This window comes from Argiope bruennichi, chromosome 1 (assembly GCF_947563725.1).
Source record: "Argiope bruennichi chromosome 1, qqArgBrue1.1, whole genome shotgun sequence".
Taxonomy (NCBI): domain Eukaryota; kingdom Metazoa; phylum Arthropoda; class Arachnida; order Araneae; family Araneidae; genus Argiope; species Argiope bruennichi.
The window spans coordinates 53422678-53441126 of NC_079151.1; the positions used below are offsets into that span (position 1 = coordinate 53422678).

General features: G+C 25.6%; 2 protein-coding genes across 5 annotated transcripts; both read left to right on the forward strand.

Annotated features, from left to right (window-relative positions):
- The first annotated feature begins 26 nt into the window (after window positions 1-26).
- LOC129985079 (uncharacterized) lies at window positions 27-5105 on the forward strand. 4 transcript variants are annotated; one of them, XR_008785586.1, is made up of 5 exons: window positions 27-167; window positions 678-800; window positions 1615-1682; window positions 2041-3065; window positions 4798-5105. XR_008785586.1 is itself a non-coding variant. In XM_056095352.1 (3 exons), exons 2-3 carry the CDS (start codon window positions 2533-2535, stop codon window positions 4925-4927), a joined length of 663 nt encoding a protein of 220 aa, XP_055951327.1. In that variant the 5' UTR covers window positions 585-1682; window positions 2041-2532; the 3' UTR covers window positions 4928-5105. The 4 variants fall into 4 exon arrangements, 1 of the variants encoding a protein (XP_055951327.1); XR_008785566.1 differs by having other exon boundaries at window positions 678-1682; XR_008785568.1 differs by lacking the exon at window positions 4798-5105 and having other exon boundaries at window positions 678-1682; window positions 2041-4205.
- A 3174-nt stretch (window positions 5106-8279) lies between these two features.
- LOC129977207 (cytochrome c oxidase subunit NDUFA4-like) lies at window positions 8280-13854 on the forward strand. The gene is made up of 4 exons (XM_056090543.1): window positions 8280-8439; window positions 10061-10149; window positions 12810-12867; window positions 13684-13854. Exons 1-4 carry the CDS (start codon window positions 8395-8397, stop codon window positions 13744-13746), a joined length of 255 nt encoding a protein of 84 aa, XP_055946518.1. The 5' UTR covers window positions 8280-8394; the 3' UTR covers window positions 13747-13854.
- The last annotated feature ends 4595 nt before the right edge of the window (window positions 13855-18449 follow it).

Below are 18449 nucleotides of genomic sequence, written 5' to 3' on the forward strand. Positions count from 1 at the left end.
ATAACAATACCAAATTATTAGTTATTCAAAAAATCGTGGATTATGCCTCTCTAGCTGCAACCCTATTGTATTGTTGTTTAGTTTCTACGCACTTTTTTGCCTGCTCTTTTTCAACATGGAGAAACTAAATCTTCCAGAGAAATACAAGTATAAAATAATTGAAATTGGTGAGAATAGAAGAGCTATTTTTCATATTTTTGATCTTATGAATAAAGAATTAGCACAGATAGCAATTTTTCTGTGAAGTATTATTAAAATAAAACTTGAAAATCAAGCTTTTATTTTAAGGAAAGTGATCGGCTAATTTTTTTATTAAATTTTCATGTTAAAATCATTACCATAAAATATTTATATGAAAACATACTATATTTATTAAGATATTTCGATAACATTAAACGGTATAGAAATCATTATAATTCTTATTGAATATTCATGTAAAATAAAATAACACAAGGAGAGATTTATTTTTTAATTTCATATTCATATTATTACCATAAGATGTCTATCTACAAATGAGCTATATTTTTAAAGATATTTAGATTCATATAGTTACTAACAATCTAGTTATTAATCTTGATATTTGTTATTAACTTAATATCAAGATTTATAAATATATAAATAGTTTATTCATTTCTTTTGAATACTTATTTATTGCATTTCTGTAACACATATTTTAGGAATGGATTAAAGAATATGAATAAAGATCAGAAACACTTTGGCATATTCAGAAAACACACAAATCAACTGGGTGCTTTAATGTTTATAAACGTGACTTTAGATGTGAGCACAATGTGCAACAGGTAGTAACTAATATTTTATATTTTACTGCTTCAAATGCATTATGAGTGTTATTTTAGACACTTAATTTTTTATTATTTATATAATGACAAGGTTAGTTTTAAAGTTTATTTAGCATGTGGCAAGAGACTTATTTGTAACTGTCTAGCTACAAATATATTTAATTGTATCAAATTCCATTATAATAAATACTTATATGATACATGTTTTGCTAAATTGTTTTACTAAGAGCTTCCATACTCTGTACCGTATATCGACTTATATTTTTAATTAAGTTGTGATCTAAAATTCATTTTGCTTGAAGCTAGAATGATATTTTTGACTGCCTCGTTACAAAGAACTTAGCAAATATTGCATAGTTTATATGTATTTTCTTTGTATGGAAATATCCGTTCTTTTCAATATTCTGACCAATTTGATAAACAAAAAAAATCTGGTGTTTTGTGAGGTTTATAACACACATTTCATGAATAAGAGCATATTTTATGTTAAGAAAAAAATTTAAAAATTTCAGTTCTGGCTCTAATTTAACTTGAATTTAAAAGCTGTACCTGATAGGCCAGTTGCACCCAATGAAGTGTTAAGAATTGAAATAAAATATTGATTTTTTTGTAGTTATAATAAATTTATCATCTTCAAATATATTTTAAATATTGTTAAAATAAAAAATAAAGACTTTAGATTGGTTTATTATTATTTAAAATTTTTTTAAACAGTACTTCATAGCTTTATAAATAATATTTATTTTCTTCTACTGAAATTCATCGACATTTAGTGCTCTCACTATTGATAATTATGTAAAAATTATTTTTACAGATATCAAAACATGTGAAAGAAAGTAAAAATATTGGATGCCCAGCAGTTCTTAAAATTACTATACAAAAGTAAGTTTTAATTATTTAAATTTCAATAATAATAATAACTAATAATATATTTATAATAATATATAATCAAATATTTTTATTTAGTGTGATTGTTTGATTTTTTGTCACTTATGTACTTATAAAACTAATTTTTCAAAAAAATTAGATTACATTTTTCTTTATATGTGTCAATACCTAATATCTTCATGTACTTATTTATTGTTTAATATCAATAATTATTTCTTATATTTTCAATAACAATTTTTTATTTCTAATATTATTATGAATTATCATATTTTGAAAGGCTTAAATTTTCTTTGCTTTTATTTTTTATTTTTAATAAATCCATGGTAAAATATTCAAATTGTTTTGATTACAGGTATTTTTCACTGCCAAAACACAAAGATCCACTCCCAGAAGTTATAGTTTCCTGCATAATGTGAGCCTCTGTACTTTCATAATCATTTGCTTGACAATGCTGCTGTTAAAAAGATCTGCTGCTGTAATCAGTTCAGACCATTATCAAACCTAATGTGAATAGTAAGATAGAGTTGATAGTAATAATCTGATAGAGTTGTTTGAATTAGGACATACTGCAGCTACTGCAAGACAGATGTTGCAAATGGAATTCAAGCTTCAGAGTAATGAAGATTATGCAGAAGCATGCATGGACAGTTCTAAGCTACCTTCATTATCTGTCGTAAATCACTTGCGAGATAATGAATTCAAGAAAATCTATGGGTCACGAAGAGAAAGCAATATTTTCGGGGAAATTGAAAAATATATTTCCTCTTGCAATCAACACCCATTCTGTAAAGTTGCTTTTTCAAAATAAAAGAACAGTTTGGCGATTGCTGTAGTGACGCTGATAATGAAGCGAAGTATACATTTATTTAGCAACGTTCAAGAATTGATAATGGTTGATGCATCTGGCCACATGGACAAATTAAAACATCGAGTTTATTTTTTTATTTCTCCAGGTGTAGCTGGTGGAATACCTATTGGGTGCCTCATCACAAATGCAGAAGAAACTAATATTTTCCATGAAGGAGTGAAACTTCTTTATGAGTGTTTCCCTGAGAAATGTTGTTTATTGCAAAATGGACCACTGATTGTAATGGCAGATGATGATCTGAAGGAAAGAGAAGTTCTGAGTGAAATATGGCTGAATTCTACTTACTTATTCTGTCAGTTTCATGTGCTAAAAGCAGTGTGGCGATGGCTTATGAACAGTGAAAATAAAATTATAAAAGAGCATAGTCAGGAACTGTATTTTTCCTTTAAATCATTGATGTATGCAGAAACTGAAATGCAACTGAAAGAGTTGCTTCAAAATATGTTGGAGAATAGCACTGTCAGGAAATATGACTTCATCATATATTTGAGCAAGTTGTTCTCCAAAAAGTAATTATGATTTACTTGTCATAGAAAAATGCTTTTAACCAGGGGAAATAATACAACAAATTATGTTGAAAATTTGTTCAAAGTTTTAAAAGAGATCATACTTGTCAAAGCGTTTAGCTTAGTTCAATTATTGGACTTCATTGTCACAACATTTGAGAAGTATATACATAATAGATATTTAGATTTTAGTTTTGGTCGTTCTAACAAAAAACTAGTAAAAAGGTTATTGCCTGATGATAAAGTAATAATTCAGAACATCAGATCACTAAATAAGGATAACACTTATTTTGAAACTGGTCGCTATTTTGTTGATTTGGAAAGTTCCATTTGTACTTGCTTTGTTGGCATGAATGGAAAGCTTTGCTAGCATTTAAGTGCTGTGATTCTGAAACAAAATAAACAATCAATATTTGTCTCTTCTCTAAAAAGTAGAAAATTAATGTATGAAGTGGCTACTACGAAAAAATTGGATTCAAATAGTACCCTATTGCTACCTTTAAGTTTTAATCTATCACACAATTTTCCTTTTTCTCAATCTGATGATGCTCTACAACCACAATTTTCTTCTACAGTACTTCCACATTCTTCTAACTATATACTTTCACAATTAAACAATAATGCACTTCCACATTCTTCTAACTATATACTTTCACAATTTAACAATAATGCACTTCCACATTCTTCTAACTATATACTTTCACAATTTAACAGTAATGCACCTCCACATTCTTCAAATGACACACTTTCACCTAGAGACATTGACAAATTTTCACAGCCTTGCAATGGTAACAACATGTTTCTACCAACTATTAACACTACTTCACAGCCCATGGCAGTTACATATCAAAACTCAGACAATGAAACAGATGATGATGATGATAATTACTTACAAAAATTTGATGATATAATTAATCGAATTAAATCCAGGTATAAAAATAATCCTGATGTTTTTAAACCAACAATAAAAAAAATGGTGAAGAATGTAAACAAGTTTGGAAAAACAGAAACTGGATTGGTGTCTGCCTTGCATAACTTCTGAAGGTACTTTTTTTAATTTATTTTTGAAGGCGTGTTAAATTTACATTAAAAAATTCGCAAGATAGAAAATAAGATTTAATGTGTAACAATTTAATGTTTATATTGTAGCAAATTATTTTTATTTTTAAAGACTAAACTTCTTTTTTTTAATCCAGTTTTGAAGTGTGTTTAGCTTTAGATTTCTTAATTGTTTAATGCTTTTCTTTTAAGTTTTTTTGCTGTAAAAATTGAAACTGAAAGATTGATAAATTTATTACAATATACATTCAATACAAGAATCAAAAAATGTATTGTTAAAATTTTAACTAAACAGTGTATGGGTTTCTATTAATTTTATTTTAATGTTCTCTAAAATATAGTTAATGCTTTATGTTATGGGTTAATGCTAACAATTTTTTTACACCACATTTAAAGAGTTTAGTGAAAGAAAGTGTCAAATAGCAATTTAAAAACTTATACATTCATCGTTCATAATATGGTAAGATATTATTTTATAGAAAATTTAATAAGGTAATTTGAGTATGAAAAGGGGTTTTTGTAAGTAGCTTTTTTGTATTTTTATACATTCTGAAGCTAAATTTCTTTAATTCATTAAAATGTCATGTAAAGCTTTCTTCCACTGAACTCTTCAGTTGTATGATGAAGTTGGCAGAAATTTACTTAGATTTCTTCTTTTGTTTTCCCCTCCTTTTAGAAAACTTAACTACTCAAGCAAAGTTTTGAAGTGCAACAGAAGGAGAGGCAATCAACCTACAGCAATTGCAAGAAGAAAATCAATTTATTCTGGAAGGAAAAGCCAAGTTGGAGGAAGACCAATTAAGTGAGCATTACCACATGCCCTTAAAAAACATGCATATGGAATATTCTCTGAGTTCCGAAAAAACATCGAAAAACAAAGCATAGTTGGACACATTGTGTTGAAAAGAATGTATCTCTTCCAAATTAATGTGCACTTATTTTATTACTATCATACTTCAAAAATATGTCTGTTAGTTTTTTTTTTTTTTTTTTTTTTTTTTTTTTTGTGCATGCTTTAAAAATGTATTAGAACAGGATTTGTATGGTGTTAAAATAATTAGTATTAATATGATATAAAATTTTAATGTTGTTATGGTATTAAATAGCACTTATTCCATGAAACTGTTGTATGTTAAATATTTTACAGTTTATTATATATATATATATATATATATATATATTAAAAATTAATATATATGAAAAAAGTATTTACAAGTTGCTCTGTTGTGTATCGAAACATTTTCAGAAGATGAATAAAACATACATTTGAAGCAAAAGTGTCCTGAATTTTTTATTTATGTTATATATATTCATATATATCAAACTTTTCAAAAAGTCAAACTTGAGCTGTTATTTGATGGGATTTGAAGTTATTATTTACATGTGCATTCTAAAACTTATTCCTGTGCATTGAACTCATTCACAAACTTACTCATTCTTCCCCTACACTTTTTTTCCCTTAGTTTTTATTACTTTCTGCGACACTTCAAAATTCTGGAATAAACTGTTTTCAAAGTACATGGTTTTAAGCAGTGTATAAAAGAAACAAACAAAAGAAGAAAAAAAGAGACTAATTTATGATTTTTTTTATCATAAAAAATAGAAGTTGAAGAATTATTTCCTAGGGATGAAAAAGCGGTATTAGGAAGCACATAGCCTCAAAGGATTTTCATCTTCATTTCCGGCAGAAAATTGAAGTAGTTATTGACATAAAACATAGTTTGTACTTATTTAAAATATAAAACACTAGATATTTATGATTAAACATCTATTTAATGTAATTGGTTGGAGTTTTTTTTTTATTTTTTTATCCATAAAATTAAATTGACTAATCATGCCAAAGGATGAAAAGCGAAGTGGAAAAGAGATTTAACATAGTGCTTCAACTTAAAAATGATCTGAACATTTTATATTAGAATATAGAGAATATTAATTTTTTTTTAATTTCAAATGTAAGAAAAAGAAATATATCAAGTATTTATAGTTTTTATTATCTTTTGTAAACCTGTATTTCTATATCATTTATAAATCTATCAATTAAACAAAGACAGAAAAAAGTGTTAAGAAAAACGTATCCCTAATCCACAAAATCTTTCATTCTAAGAATTGTAAAAAAAATCAGTATTATGCTATTATTATGAGATATTAAAAAGTAAGACTACCATCAACATTTTATACAAATGAAGTATTTTTACTGAGAGATATCAAAAAAAATAATTTTTAAAAACATAAATGGGTACAAAAGTCTGAAAACTAGAATGAATGTTTTAATTTATTTGTAAAAAGAGATTTTGTCCTAAATAAGATTTCATTTTGAGATTTTTAGATATACTCCACAAATATACTTTACAAAAGAGGCAAAAATAGATAAAGTATTTAGAAAATTCGTGTTTAAAGTCAGTATATATTTTTTCAATAAAATAATTTATGTGAACAGTAAAAACTATACTAAATCTATTTTGTTTTGATAGTTAGTATCTACTATTACTCCACCTGAAATTAATAAATTGCAAAATATTAAAAAAAATTCCAATTGGAAAGAGTTTTTTAAAAAGTTCTTAAAAAATAAAAATGTCATTTTTCAGTTCAAAGCACATAGCAATGATTTAACATGTTATGCCATTTTTTATAAATTTATTAAATTGTTTTCATTGGTGAGAGAATGAAGTGATATTATTTGCTCTAGATAAAATTCAAACTGTATTGGCTTGTGAAAATAGAAAAAATATTGTAAAAACTTAACTAATATATTTAAGTCACAAATACTCAAGACACATGTTTTTAAAATTTTAATTGTTTGAATGTCTAAAGAAATGAAATTGTTTTCAAATAGAGTTGGGGATATATAACTGTAGTTACTGAAAAATAAATATTAAAACTATTCTTTTTAACATCTCTTAATAAAAATTTTGGAATAATTAATAAAAATTTTGAAAAAAAAATTAAATTTCTTAATACTATTTATTACTCTGAAATATATTTTTATAAAATTAAATAAAATATGTAAATTTATCTCCACACCCCTATTGTTTACAGTCTACATGTAATATTAATCTGGAACACATATACAGCTGAAAAGATCAAATCCTGAAACCTAAATTCAAGAAATATAAAAATTACAATTTATTAAAAATATTTTTTATACATGTTTCTTCCTAATATTATTTTGATATAACTAAAAAAATTAGCTACGAAATCACATGTTCTGTTAAAGCTTATATATTTATACGTTTTGGGGCATTAAGTAATAATCTCCCCATATGTAGTTGATGGGAAAGTAACAAACGTTCAGCTACAAATTTCAATGACTGCATAAATTATCTAATAAAGGCACGAAACTCCTAGAAAAATAAGAAGAATTTAATTGCTGCATCATATATTACGCAATTACGTTCATATAGTTTTTATATTTCTGTGCATAAAAACATTAGTTACTTGTAGTACTAGTTTCATAAATTAAAAATAGAAACGTTTTTCACGATTGAAACAGTTTTCTATTTGGTTTGAAATAGTGTTTCATTAAACCCAAATATTTAGAGAATACAATTATATTAATAAAAATTAGATCGGGTTGATATTCACTTTATCTTCCATAAAACTAATGAAAGGTGCAAGGTTTGAACCAAATAAGCGATAATTACACTATTATGAGTGCAAAATATTGGCAAAAAGATGCCAAGGCTTAAACCAATCACAGCACGTCGGTATTCTTTGTCATAGAGTTAGTCTGTACAATTTGCGAACTCGCTGTAATGGCTCGTAAAATATTCGTCATCATTCAAAATAATCAAAATGAAACTTGCTCAGTAACAAAAAATATTTATTAATCAAAATTCGTGGATTATATATCCCTGTAATTTATTATTACAACAATAGATACTAAATAAGTAGCAATAATTAAATTCTGAATTCTGTTGGAGTTCTTTACTTACATTAGGAACTGAATTCTATTTATCGCACTAGAGTCACATGGCTAAAGTCAGTTATTACAGAAATATAGCAACCCATTATCTTGAAAATATTTTTTTTCTAAGAGTAAATAGGAAGAAAATTAATTTTATGAGGATGAAGTCTTCTGTGATATAATGTTTCCTTTTTTTATCAACACATGCAGAGAACAGAAAAATTATGTATAAAAAATTGTGTCGTAAATAATAACTACATATGATCGTCATAACCGTGATCTTGACTCTTCTGGAAGTTTACATTGCAGATGCTCGGAACTGAGCTCTTAATTTATTCTTAGCTATCGTTTCAAAATTAAGTCTTCAAAATGATGAAAGGATTAACACTATCGAGTTTAAAAAAGCATTATTCGGTAAGAAATTGTGTATTTTTGCAAAAATATTACGAAATCGAATATATAAACAAGGACTCTGAAGGTCATTACGCATTCCCGATATTGGTAGATTTGTACTAGTTTGAAATCGCGCTATTTAAATCGATTTTTAGTTTTTGTATTAAATTTGATTTAAATTCCAGATACTGTCGGTATTAGTGTCATACGGAACGCATTAATATTTCATTTTTCATATATATGTATATATCCCGTCATAATTTGTTTTGCATTTTATCCACACACCTAATTATCTTCCAGACATTTTCATATTGTCGAGTCCATTATTTTTGCTAATAGCTTTAATATTTAATGATTAGCTTTATAAAAAAAATAAGTCCGTGTAGTTTAACTTGTAGTTCTGAAAGTTTTGAGGCAATAGTTTCTTTCTATTCATCTTCCTCTTTTTTTTTTTTTTTTTTCTTCCATGCATCTATGTGGACTAATTTTTCTGTGTCATTCGAATAATGGGATATTTGATTTAACTAGTAAAACAATATTAATACTATATTTAAATAGTAATGCCTCTTCTGTTGTTACAGTATTATGAAACTTTTGTGTAGAAATTAGGGAAATATTGAATTATTGGAAATTTTGTTAGTGAGTTTTCTTGTTATTCATTTCACATGCTTCTTTACTACTAAGTATAAATGTAGTATTTGTCTTAATGCATCAATATTATTTTTTCTGTAAAATTATCTTTTTAAATCATACTGTTATTTTGTTATTGGTAGTTCGTTTAAGACAAATTATTGATTTATTTTTGTCTGTTGTGTGCATCTTTGATTTTGACTTGGTTAATTTTTTTTATGTTGGATGAATCCTATACATTTCAAACAAGTATTTTTTTTTAATTAAAAAGAAAAGCAAAAATGTGGATTTCTTTAAAAATGACTCTTTTCCTAGCTATAATATTATGTATTTGAAAATAATAGAATTTACTAGTGCATGTACATTTCTAGAATAATGGTAAAAATTATTTGCCAATTTTTGCATTTTTATTCATGAATATTGTTAACTAAATTATATTCTTGTTACATTTTTATGGATAAGTATTGAAAATTGCTTTTATGTAATGAGATAGAATCATGATAATTTTACTTGCAGCACATAATCAATTTTATGAATTTTTTACAACAGAGTTCTTATTTGGAATTCTACTGAAAAAAATAAAGTGTGCATATCATTGGTAATTAAAAATTACTGATAATGTTTTTGTTTTTTTCTTTCCCCACAATATATGTTGTAAAAGACTGATTATTTGAACTATCGATCATCTGTGAATTTTCGTAGTTTTAAGATTTGAAGAAATTGTTTAATCAAACCATGTTATAAACTAGAAATATTGTTATATTCTTTAGTTAAATTCTGCCATGTTCAGAAATGGCTATCTTTGATTATTTAATCTGACTAATTTTTTATATATTCAAAAAATGGGCTTGGCTTTTATTGAACAGTTTGGGCATATGTCTTTATAATTTTACATGTTAATCCATGTATTATTAATCACTATGTAATTGTTGTAACTATTGAAATGCTTTAAAGTACTAAAATTCCTGATATTCCTTTCTTTGACTTTTTTTTTTTTTTTTTTTTTTTGCAGTTAATACCCCTTTTCGTTATTCTTGGTGGGGGTATGCTGTTATCTGCAGGTTACTTGGCAAGATTAGCCTTTAAGAACCCTGATGTCAGGTATGATTTTGAAATATAGTAAATATTTACATCCTTAATGTAATTCATCAATTTCACTCAATTGTATATTAGAAACTTAGAAAAATATTTAACCTGCAGTTGTTTTTGTTTGAATGATTTTTTATTATATTAATGATCAGTATTTTTGTGTGGCAAAAAAGAAATAACTTTATCGAGACTAATTTTTTATGTGTTAGCTGTAAACTTACATTATTAATATGCAAAGATAATAAATTTTTGAGTAAGAATTTTTTTAATTTAAACTTTTTTCAAATATTGGTAATTTTATGCTTATTTTCATGAATTCTAATAAATGTTTTAAATTCTCTCTTGATTAAAATTTTGTCTACACTTTTTAAAAAGTTATTTTTTTAAATTACTAGCTATATAATTAGTTATAGGATACTAATAATTCTAAATTCAAATGCCAAATCATTTTATTTTTATTAAGTACAAAATAATAATAATTGAGCCAAATTATATTGATTAGTTTCATGTTAAAGCTATGGATTGATTGATTTAAGTGCCTAAATTTCCAATACAGGAAATTTTCCTTTTATGAGAAATTTTTCCACTTGCTTGGTATGTACTTCAAAGCTGCAATATATATGTGTGTGTGTGTGTTTTCAAACCTTATTGCATAAATAGTCTCCATTTCCCCTTATTCTACATCAAGCACAATATTTTTGTTGCTATTGTAATACATTTCTTCTTCCCCCCCCCCTTTAAATTTTATGAATACATTTTTTTTTTTTTTTTTTTTTTTTTGCTTTGTTGAACTTTATAATAATATTCACGAAACAACAAAGTTATTTTTATTTTTTTTTTCCTAATTGAGAAACCCTTTATTATAGTCCATGTATAAATCCCTATTATCCCTTCAATCCCTTACTTTGGAGGAGGGTAAGTTAGTGGTCAGTAGAAAATTTTATTTTGTTCCTCCTGACCTCTTGTTGAATCATGATTTAAAAATCAATGAAAACACAATTGTATATAAATTTAAAATCATGTTTTAAGCTTTCACATGCCAATTAAATACACTAGCTAAAAGTATTTTATTAATTTTTCATTTCTTTAACAAATTGAGGGACATTTTTTTTTTTATGGAGACTTGTGTTTTATTTAATTATGTAAAAATGTCTTGTTTATTTATTATTTATTTACAATTTTAACTTGAAAACATGCATTGGCAAATAAGATATAATAAGAACTTTCTGTTGTGTTTAGAGGGATTTTTTTTTATAATATGCAGGAAAAAAAAATGCAGATTTTTACAAAGTTTTGAAGCTGTTTAAAATATGTTTATAATGAAGTTTTAAATTCAATTTGCATGTTTTTACTCATATTTGGTTATGAATTAATAAAGAATGATGTACGTCTTAAATTACTTTATTCTTATTTCTGTGTAAAAAGTATGCTGATTTCTAGAAATCAGCTTTATGTAGATCTTTTATTGGGGGGGGGGATTTCTTCTAATTAAAATTTTAACATAAATTTTAAAATTTATCTTTATTTAATAAAGTTAAATTTTAAAGACTTGTTTTTAAGTCTCCTGCTTTTAATTTTGATGCATCCTTTATCAGATGGGAAGGATCTCTAATTTTTTCAATGAATGGTAATATTTTGCCTTCAAATAGTAAATAGCTAATATTTTGTTTGTCTAAATATGATTCAACCAATTTTTAATGCAGAGCATTACTAATTCTACTTGCCAACAAAAAAGGAGAGTAGTATTTGAATGTTTTAGCAACAACCTTAAAAAATTGTGTGATCTGTGTTTAATATATATACAAGCTTAGAAAACATATTGAGTTTTGTACAAAACAATAAGCAATTGTACCAAATTATATTAAATTATTTTATTGCAATGAAACTGCAGCAGAAGCACATTAGTTACTCTCGAATACTTGTGGCGAATCTACCCCGTGCAAATACAGCTTTCAAAGAATGGTTTAGGTATTTAAAATAATAATTCATTACAAAAAAAAAATGCAGATTTAGGATTAAAGCATTGAAAGAAAAGCTTCCAGAATTTGCCAAAAAACATGACTTTTTCAACATGCCATTGCTTTCTTCACTTGCCAGACCATTGAAAGAAATTTTAAAATCACTTCACTGGAGTGTGTTGCCTCACCTACCATATTCGCCAGATGTTGTTCCTTTAGACTGCTATTTGTTTCCTGCCATACACAGTGCTCTTTCTGGAGAGAGGCTCAGCTTCCACACTTATTTCAAAAATTAATTTGGTAACTGGATTGCATCTAATGAATCACTTTTTTTTTAAGCAAAATCCCTTTGTTGCCTGAAAAAAATGGGGAAATGTTGTGGCTATTGAGAAAAATTATTTTGAATCAGTCCATCTTTAATTTTCATGGCAAGCAATTTTCTTTTTTAAGATTAAAAAAAATTGGAATCGTTATAAAACACCAACTAAAAATGAAAATTGACATATAAGAGTAAATGAATAAATTAAGAATATTTGATCTTATAGGATTGTATTTCAGGAATATAATATTTGTCTTTTTTTCTTTTTCCTATACCTATTCTAATATACGTTTACTGATTTTTTTTTTAAATTAGTTCATATGTGTAACTTTTTTGATTAATACCTGAATTGTCATTTGATAAAACATTTGCTTAAGATACATTACTTTTTATAGCTGGAGAAGAAAGAGTAACCCTGAGCCTTGGCAAGAATATGCTGATAAGAGATACAAAGTAAGTTGCTCTTTGTTTAGGTGTTAAATGTTATTTTAACAAATTTTGAATGTTATTGTAATAGAAAGAAGTAGCAGGGGAGTTACAATCCTATTTGAGATTCCAAATAAAATTTTCAATTTTCAGATAACTCTTCTCCAAGTCTTAAAGAAGAATATTTGTACAAACAAAATAACACTAACATTCACATTTATTGATCATTGGGATCTTGCAAACAGAACAGTACTGAAAGGATGAGGAAAAGACAACAAATAAAATTTAAACAAATTTTCAGAATTTTCTTTCAAGTTAAAATATATTTTCCTAAAGTATTATTAAATTATGTGCCTGTTATAAATATATTAACATTATCTATTTATTGGAATAAATATAAATTAACATTCAAATGCATTATTTAAGAATTAGTGTATTCTTTTATTTATTTATTTTTGAAGTAAATGTTATATATAATATATTTTGCTTTAAAATTTAAACATGAGAATTACTTTCTTTAATCTTGGTTTAAACTGCCTCAGTAAATGCATCTACCTGACTTACTCAAATGCATTTTAGATTAAAACAAAAAAATTTTAAATGACCCCCCCCCTCCTAATTATTTAACAAATTAAAAATAATTTAATTTTGTGGAACTTTTTTGTTTCATGGAATTAACTTTATTCTACATTTATTATTTAAATATATCTAGTGAATAAAAGAAAAATTCTTATTCAAATTTTATTCATAATGATGTGTTAAATTTCATAATTTAATTGTATTCTAAATATTTAGATATATTCATTGATTAAACTGATACTAATCTATGAAATGTCTTTACAGTTGCTTCATATTAAGGATGAGCCAGATTATGGAAAGTTGAAAGAACAGCGACCTGAATTCTAAGATGTAAACGAATTTCTGGTGTCTTATTAGACTTATTCCAAGTTAAAGACTATTTAATTTAGTGCCTAAGATGTCATATGATTTTTTAATTAAAGTCTTAGATGTGAATGGAAGTATTTCATTCAATTATAAAAAGTCACCTTTGATCTCATAGATAAGAAGATTAAATTATTGTTTCATAGAATTGGAGTGGGTGGGAGAACTATTTTTTCTCAATAAAATTAATCTGTAACTTGGACATGTTTTTATTCCTTTCGTGCAACAAATGAATCTTTTAGAATAAAATTCATTTTAAGTTTTGTTTTGGGGTTATAGCAGTAAATCAGTAATGAATTTAAGTTCCATCATTTGTGATTTCACTATTATCCATAGACTTTTGAAGAAATAAATAATATTATTACATTTTTATAATCAAATGAACTGTTCTACAATTTTTTCTCCATGAAATGAATCAGAATCCTGAAATGTGATATTCATTTATTTTGGTTTAATAGCTTAATTTTGGATTTTATTTCTTTTCTGCTATCAAAGCTAGTATGAAAAGCTAATTCATCTGCTGTTTCCAAACATCCCCTTCCCCTCAGTTCTTGAATAAATCAAGAATTACAAATGTACTAATAAACGTTTTGAGTAGTTGAATTTAAAACATGATTGTTTATTTTTGCTTCACTAATAAGTTAGATACCATTCCCATAGCCCAAAGAAATTGAAAAATGATAATGAAACAGTGCGTTGTTTTTTGAAGGGCACCTCTTCCCCCTTCCACTTTGGCGAGGATACTCTTTATAAACGTGAATCACTTAGCAGTACCATAGAAGATATTTTTAAAAAACAAGTCATTTTAAATCCAATTCTTTTTCAAATCACATTGAAATAATGGTGAAAAAAGTGACTAAAATCTGTGTAACTTTGCAATAAAATAATCTTGATCTAAATTATTGATTCATAGCAAAAAAAAAACACCAATTAAATATTATGTAACTAGCAAAAAGTTCCAAGATTACTTTTTTAAACATCCTTTTTTGTGAAGCCATAAAGAACAGAAATACAGATATTAGTTGGGACCCAGCTATTTTCTGTAATTAGAAATAGACTACTCAGCTTTGTGACTTACACTAACACAGTTTTTTCAACAGTTCTGAGCTGCAGTCAAAAAATAGTTTTTAAATATTTAATTGAAATTTCCCATTTAGGCAACTTATAATTTTTCACCACCATATTAGTTATAGGATACAATTTAAAAATTATTATTTTTAATGAAATATTAGTAAAAAGTAAGTAATATTTAAAAAAAAAAATTTAAAACAGCAGATGGGGCCAAAAGGCTGCAGCCTCAAATGATGAGTTCTCTCAAATTTATAATGATAGAAATTCATAATTTGCCCTTCCTTGGTCACAAAATGCAGAAAAGATCAATATGAATTAAGTGAGTCTTTATATTAGCATGTGTTGAACATATTGAAAAACTTTCATTTTGCATTAAACAAAAGTATTTGAAGTCAAACTCTTATACACATATTAAAATTAAACTGAAAACGTTTTTTCTCATTAGCAAAATATTAATGGATCATGCCATGCATATCATTTTTCCTAGATTATTTTTTATAGAATCAATGTTTTTACTAAAGTATTTGCATTATTTTGTATATATTAAAACATTGGAAAGAGTGATTGAAGTAGCATTGCTATTATGCTAAAAATGATGGTAAAATGTGTAGAAATTCATTAACCTTTTCTAGGGTACTTTCTGCTCTATAGATAAAATTTATTCATCTTACAAAATTAAAAAATTTTATTATGGAAGTGATTAATTCAACTTTAAATTTATGGTATGATTAATGTCAAAGTAAAACAATAGTTACAAGAATGGTCAGAAATTAAAAAAAAAAAAAAAAAGCAATGTGATTCTACTTGTATACAAATTTTAAAATATTTTGTTGGGGGATATTTAAACTGTTATTTTTCTTTTGTTTAAACTAAATTAACTGTTTATAAATTCTGTTATACACTTTTTTTTTGATGCATAAAAATTTGCTTTAATAAAGAAGGGAGGGGTCACATCTCGCTTTATGGTGAATTTTACATTTTTGTATTTGAATTTTGCAATTGCAATATTGCTCAGTATAGTTAAGGGAATAAATTTTACAAAAAAAAAAAAAAAAAGCATCATTATGTACAGTATTCATATTGAATGTTTTTGTAGTGAATATTGATTTTTATTTACAACTCATTAATAATATTAAAATATTTCAATCATAATTGTTGGTCAGGAGTATTCATACTTTTTTGTTGTAGCTAATGAGTTGTTTATATTATTTGTTTATTTTTCCATTAATTTGATTAGAAGTTATCAATAGTTAAACAATATGCATATGATGCCTTTTTTTAAAATCTTTTTTAAAACTAAAACTTGATTAAAAATAAAAATGCTATTTTTAAACAATGTTAAATTTAAGTTGTGCCATGTAAAGCCTTTCTTTGTATTGTTTGGTCTTGGGCAGCATTAAAAAAAAATCCCAAATGGGCAATTCATTAACAAATTTGAATAAACCACCTTAAGATTTAATTTCAAACTTGAATGAAACTTGAATTCAAAAACCAATTAATTCCATCTAATACTTTGCTATATACATTTGCAATATAAATTCTTTAAAAGATATTTATTTTGATTAGTAACTAGAATTGAGAGTCGCAATATCAGTGAAAGATTGTCTATAATGTTTGAATAAAAAAAGAAAAAATAGTATACAGGTTTTTAAGTTCAAAATATGCATGTAACCTAATGTTTCTGTAGTAGTAACATTGGAGTTCTAAAAAATAAAGAATTAATGAAGGCAACATTAATCATATTTTGTAGTTATTTACTCCTTTAGAATTGATTAGCATTAAAATTATTTGCGAATTTTTGATCAAGAATTTATTTGAGAAAATAAACATAAAAAATCTATGACACAGAGAGGACAGAATTCCTATTTCATTGGTAGCTATTGATTTCTTTGGTATATTATAAGAAATGATTTAGATTTAATGGTATTAAATTCATCTAAAAGTTATTAGAATAATGCAATGGCTGCAGAAGTTATTTTATTGACATTGTAATTGATGCTTAGTAATTAATTTACTTTTACTGAAAATATAAAATGTTTGACAATTTTGTTGGATTATTATTTAAAGCTAAAGTTGCTTTTTAAGTCAGTTGATTTGTTACTTTAATGCACCATTTTGAAACTGTTCACAAATTCTTTTTTTAATTCAGAATTTTTTTACGATACCATTGAGATAAAATAAGACTTAATTTTTAAAAATAAAGCATTATTTTTTAGCCTTTAGCAAAATCTAATCTATGCAGAAGAGAGAAAGATGTTGCTATAATTTCTATTATACGATGCATTATTCTTTTAAATGCCGTTAAAATATAAATAATATGCTTTTATTTTTTATTTTGTTGGTTTCCTGTTTCAAGTTATTATTTGAAGAATTTGGCTATCCAGATTAACAAATTCTCTTGGCTTTATATTTACACATATTTTCAGCTTTAGTTTTGAATGGATAAGTGCTTATGTGATTTTAAAAATTACATTATTACCCTTAAACACAGTTCAGCATCACCACAATGTATTTGATTAGGGAAACTTTTATTTCAATACCCAATAGCTTGTCATTTCCTGCTTAAAAAAATTCAAAATAGGTATAAAATTTTGTGATATTCTAAACATTATTTGAATTCAATTTTTGACTTGTCTGTTCTGGTTCATTTATTGTATTCTGAAGTATTTAAAAATAGATATTATATGTGTACAATAAGTATGACTCTCAAGGTGAAATAATAGAAACTTAATTTTTTTATATATTTAGAATATAAATTTGTTTTCTTTTTTCAAAAAACAAGGCATAATTTGATTAATTTTTTAAAGAATATAATCATATATTTTATGCAATGTCTTTACACAAATTTGCATAAATTATAGATTCAAATAAAAAAAAAAAACAATTTGAAATTGGTTACTAGATTAAACTCTAAAAGGCAATGTACTCAGTTTTGATTTAATTGATTTTTTTAATAATGACAATTTTTTTATCTTAATGATTTTTCTTTGTTTTAATCATTTTTTAATGGAAATTACTGAAGTAAACATATCAGATTTTATTATTTACAGTAGATACTCCATCATAATAATAAAAGCCAAGGAGTAGTAATCTTTGCTAAACTTTCTTGCATACTCTATAATAAATGTAATGTGTTATTATTAACCACATGTCATTGACGAACTGCAATTACGAAAGAGCATACTAGGCTGTGAACTTTTGAGATTAATATCCAAAAAGCCAAAAGTGTATTTTGACTGCCTTTTTTTTTTTTTTAATCCCAACCGAATAAAACAAAATTTAAATATAAAACTGTTATCATAGTCACAAAATTAGAATCAAATTTCATATATTTACTGCATTTTTTAGTTCTCGCATCTACAGTCTTGAGTAAATACAGGCGGTCAACCCCATGGCTGATTTTATTCCCAGTTCGATGCGGATCTACACTTTATATACTAAATTTGTATACCACATTTTATCCATCTAGCATTCTTCACTTTGTAGTTATTGTGTTGTTATATTCAGAAGAAAAAAAAAGATTTCCTCAATGGATTTTGTTCAGAATTGAATTGAAATTTACAAATTCGAAGTAAAGACCATACACAATTTCATCC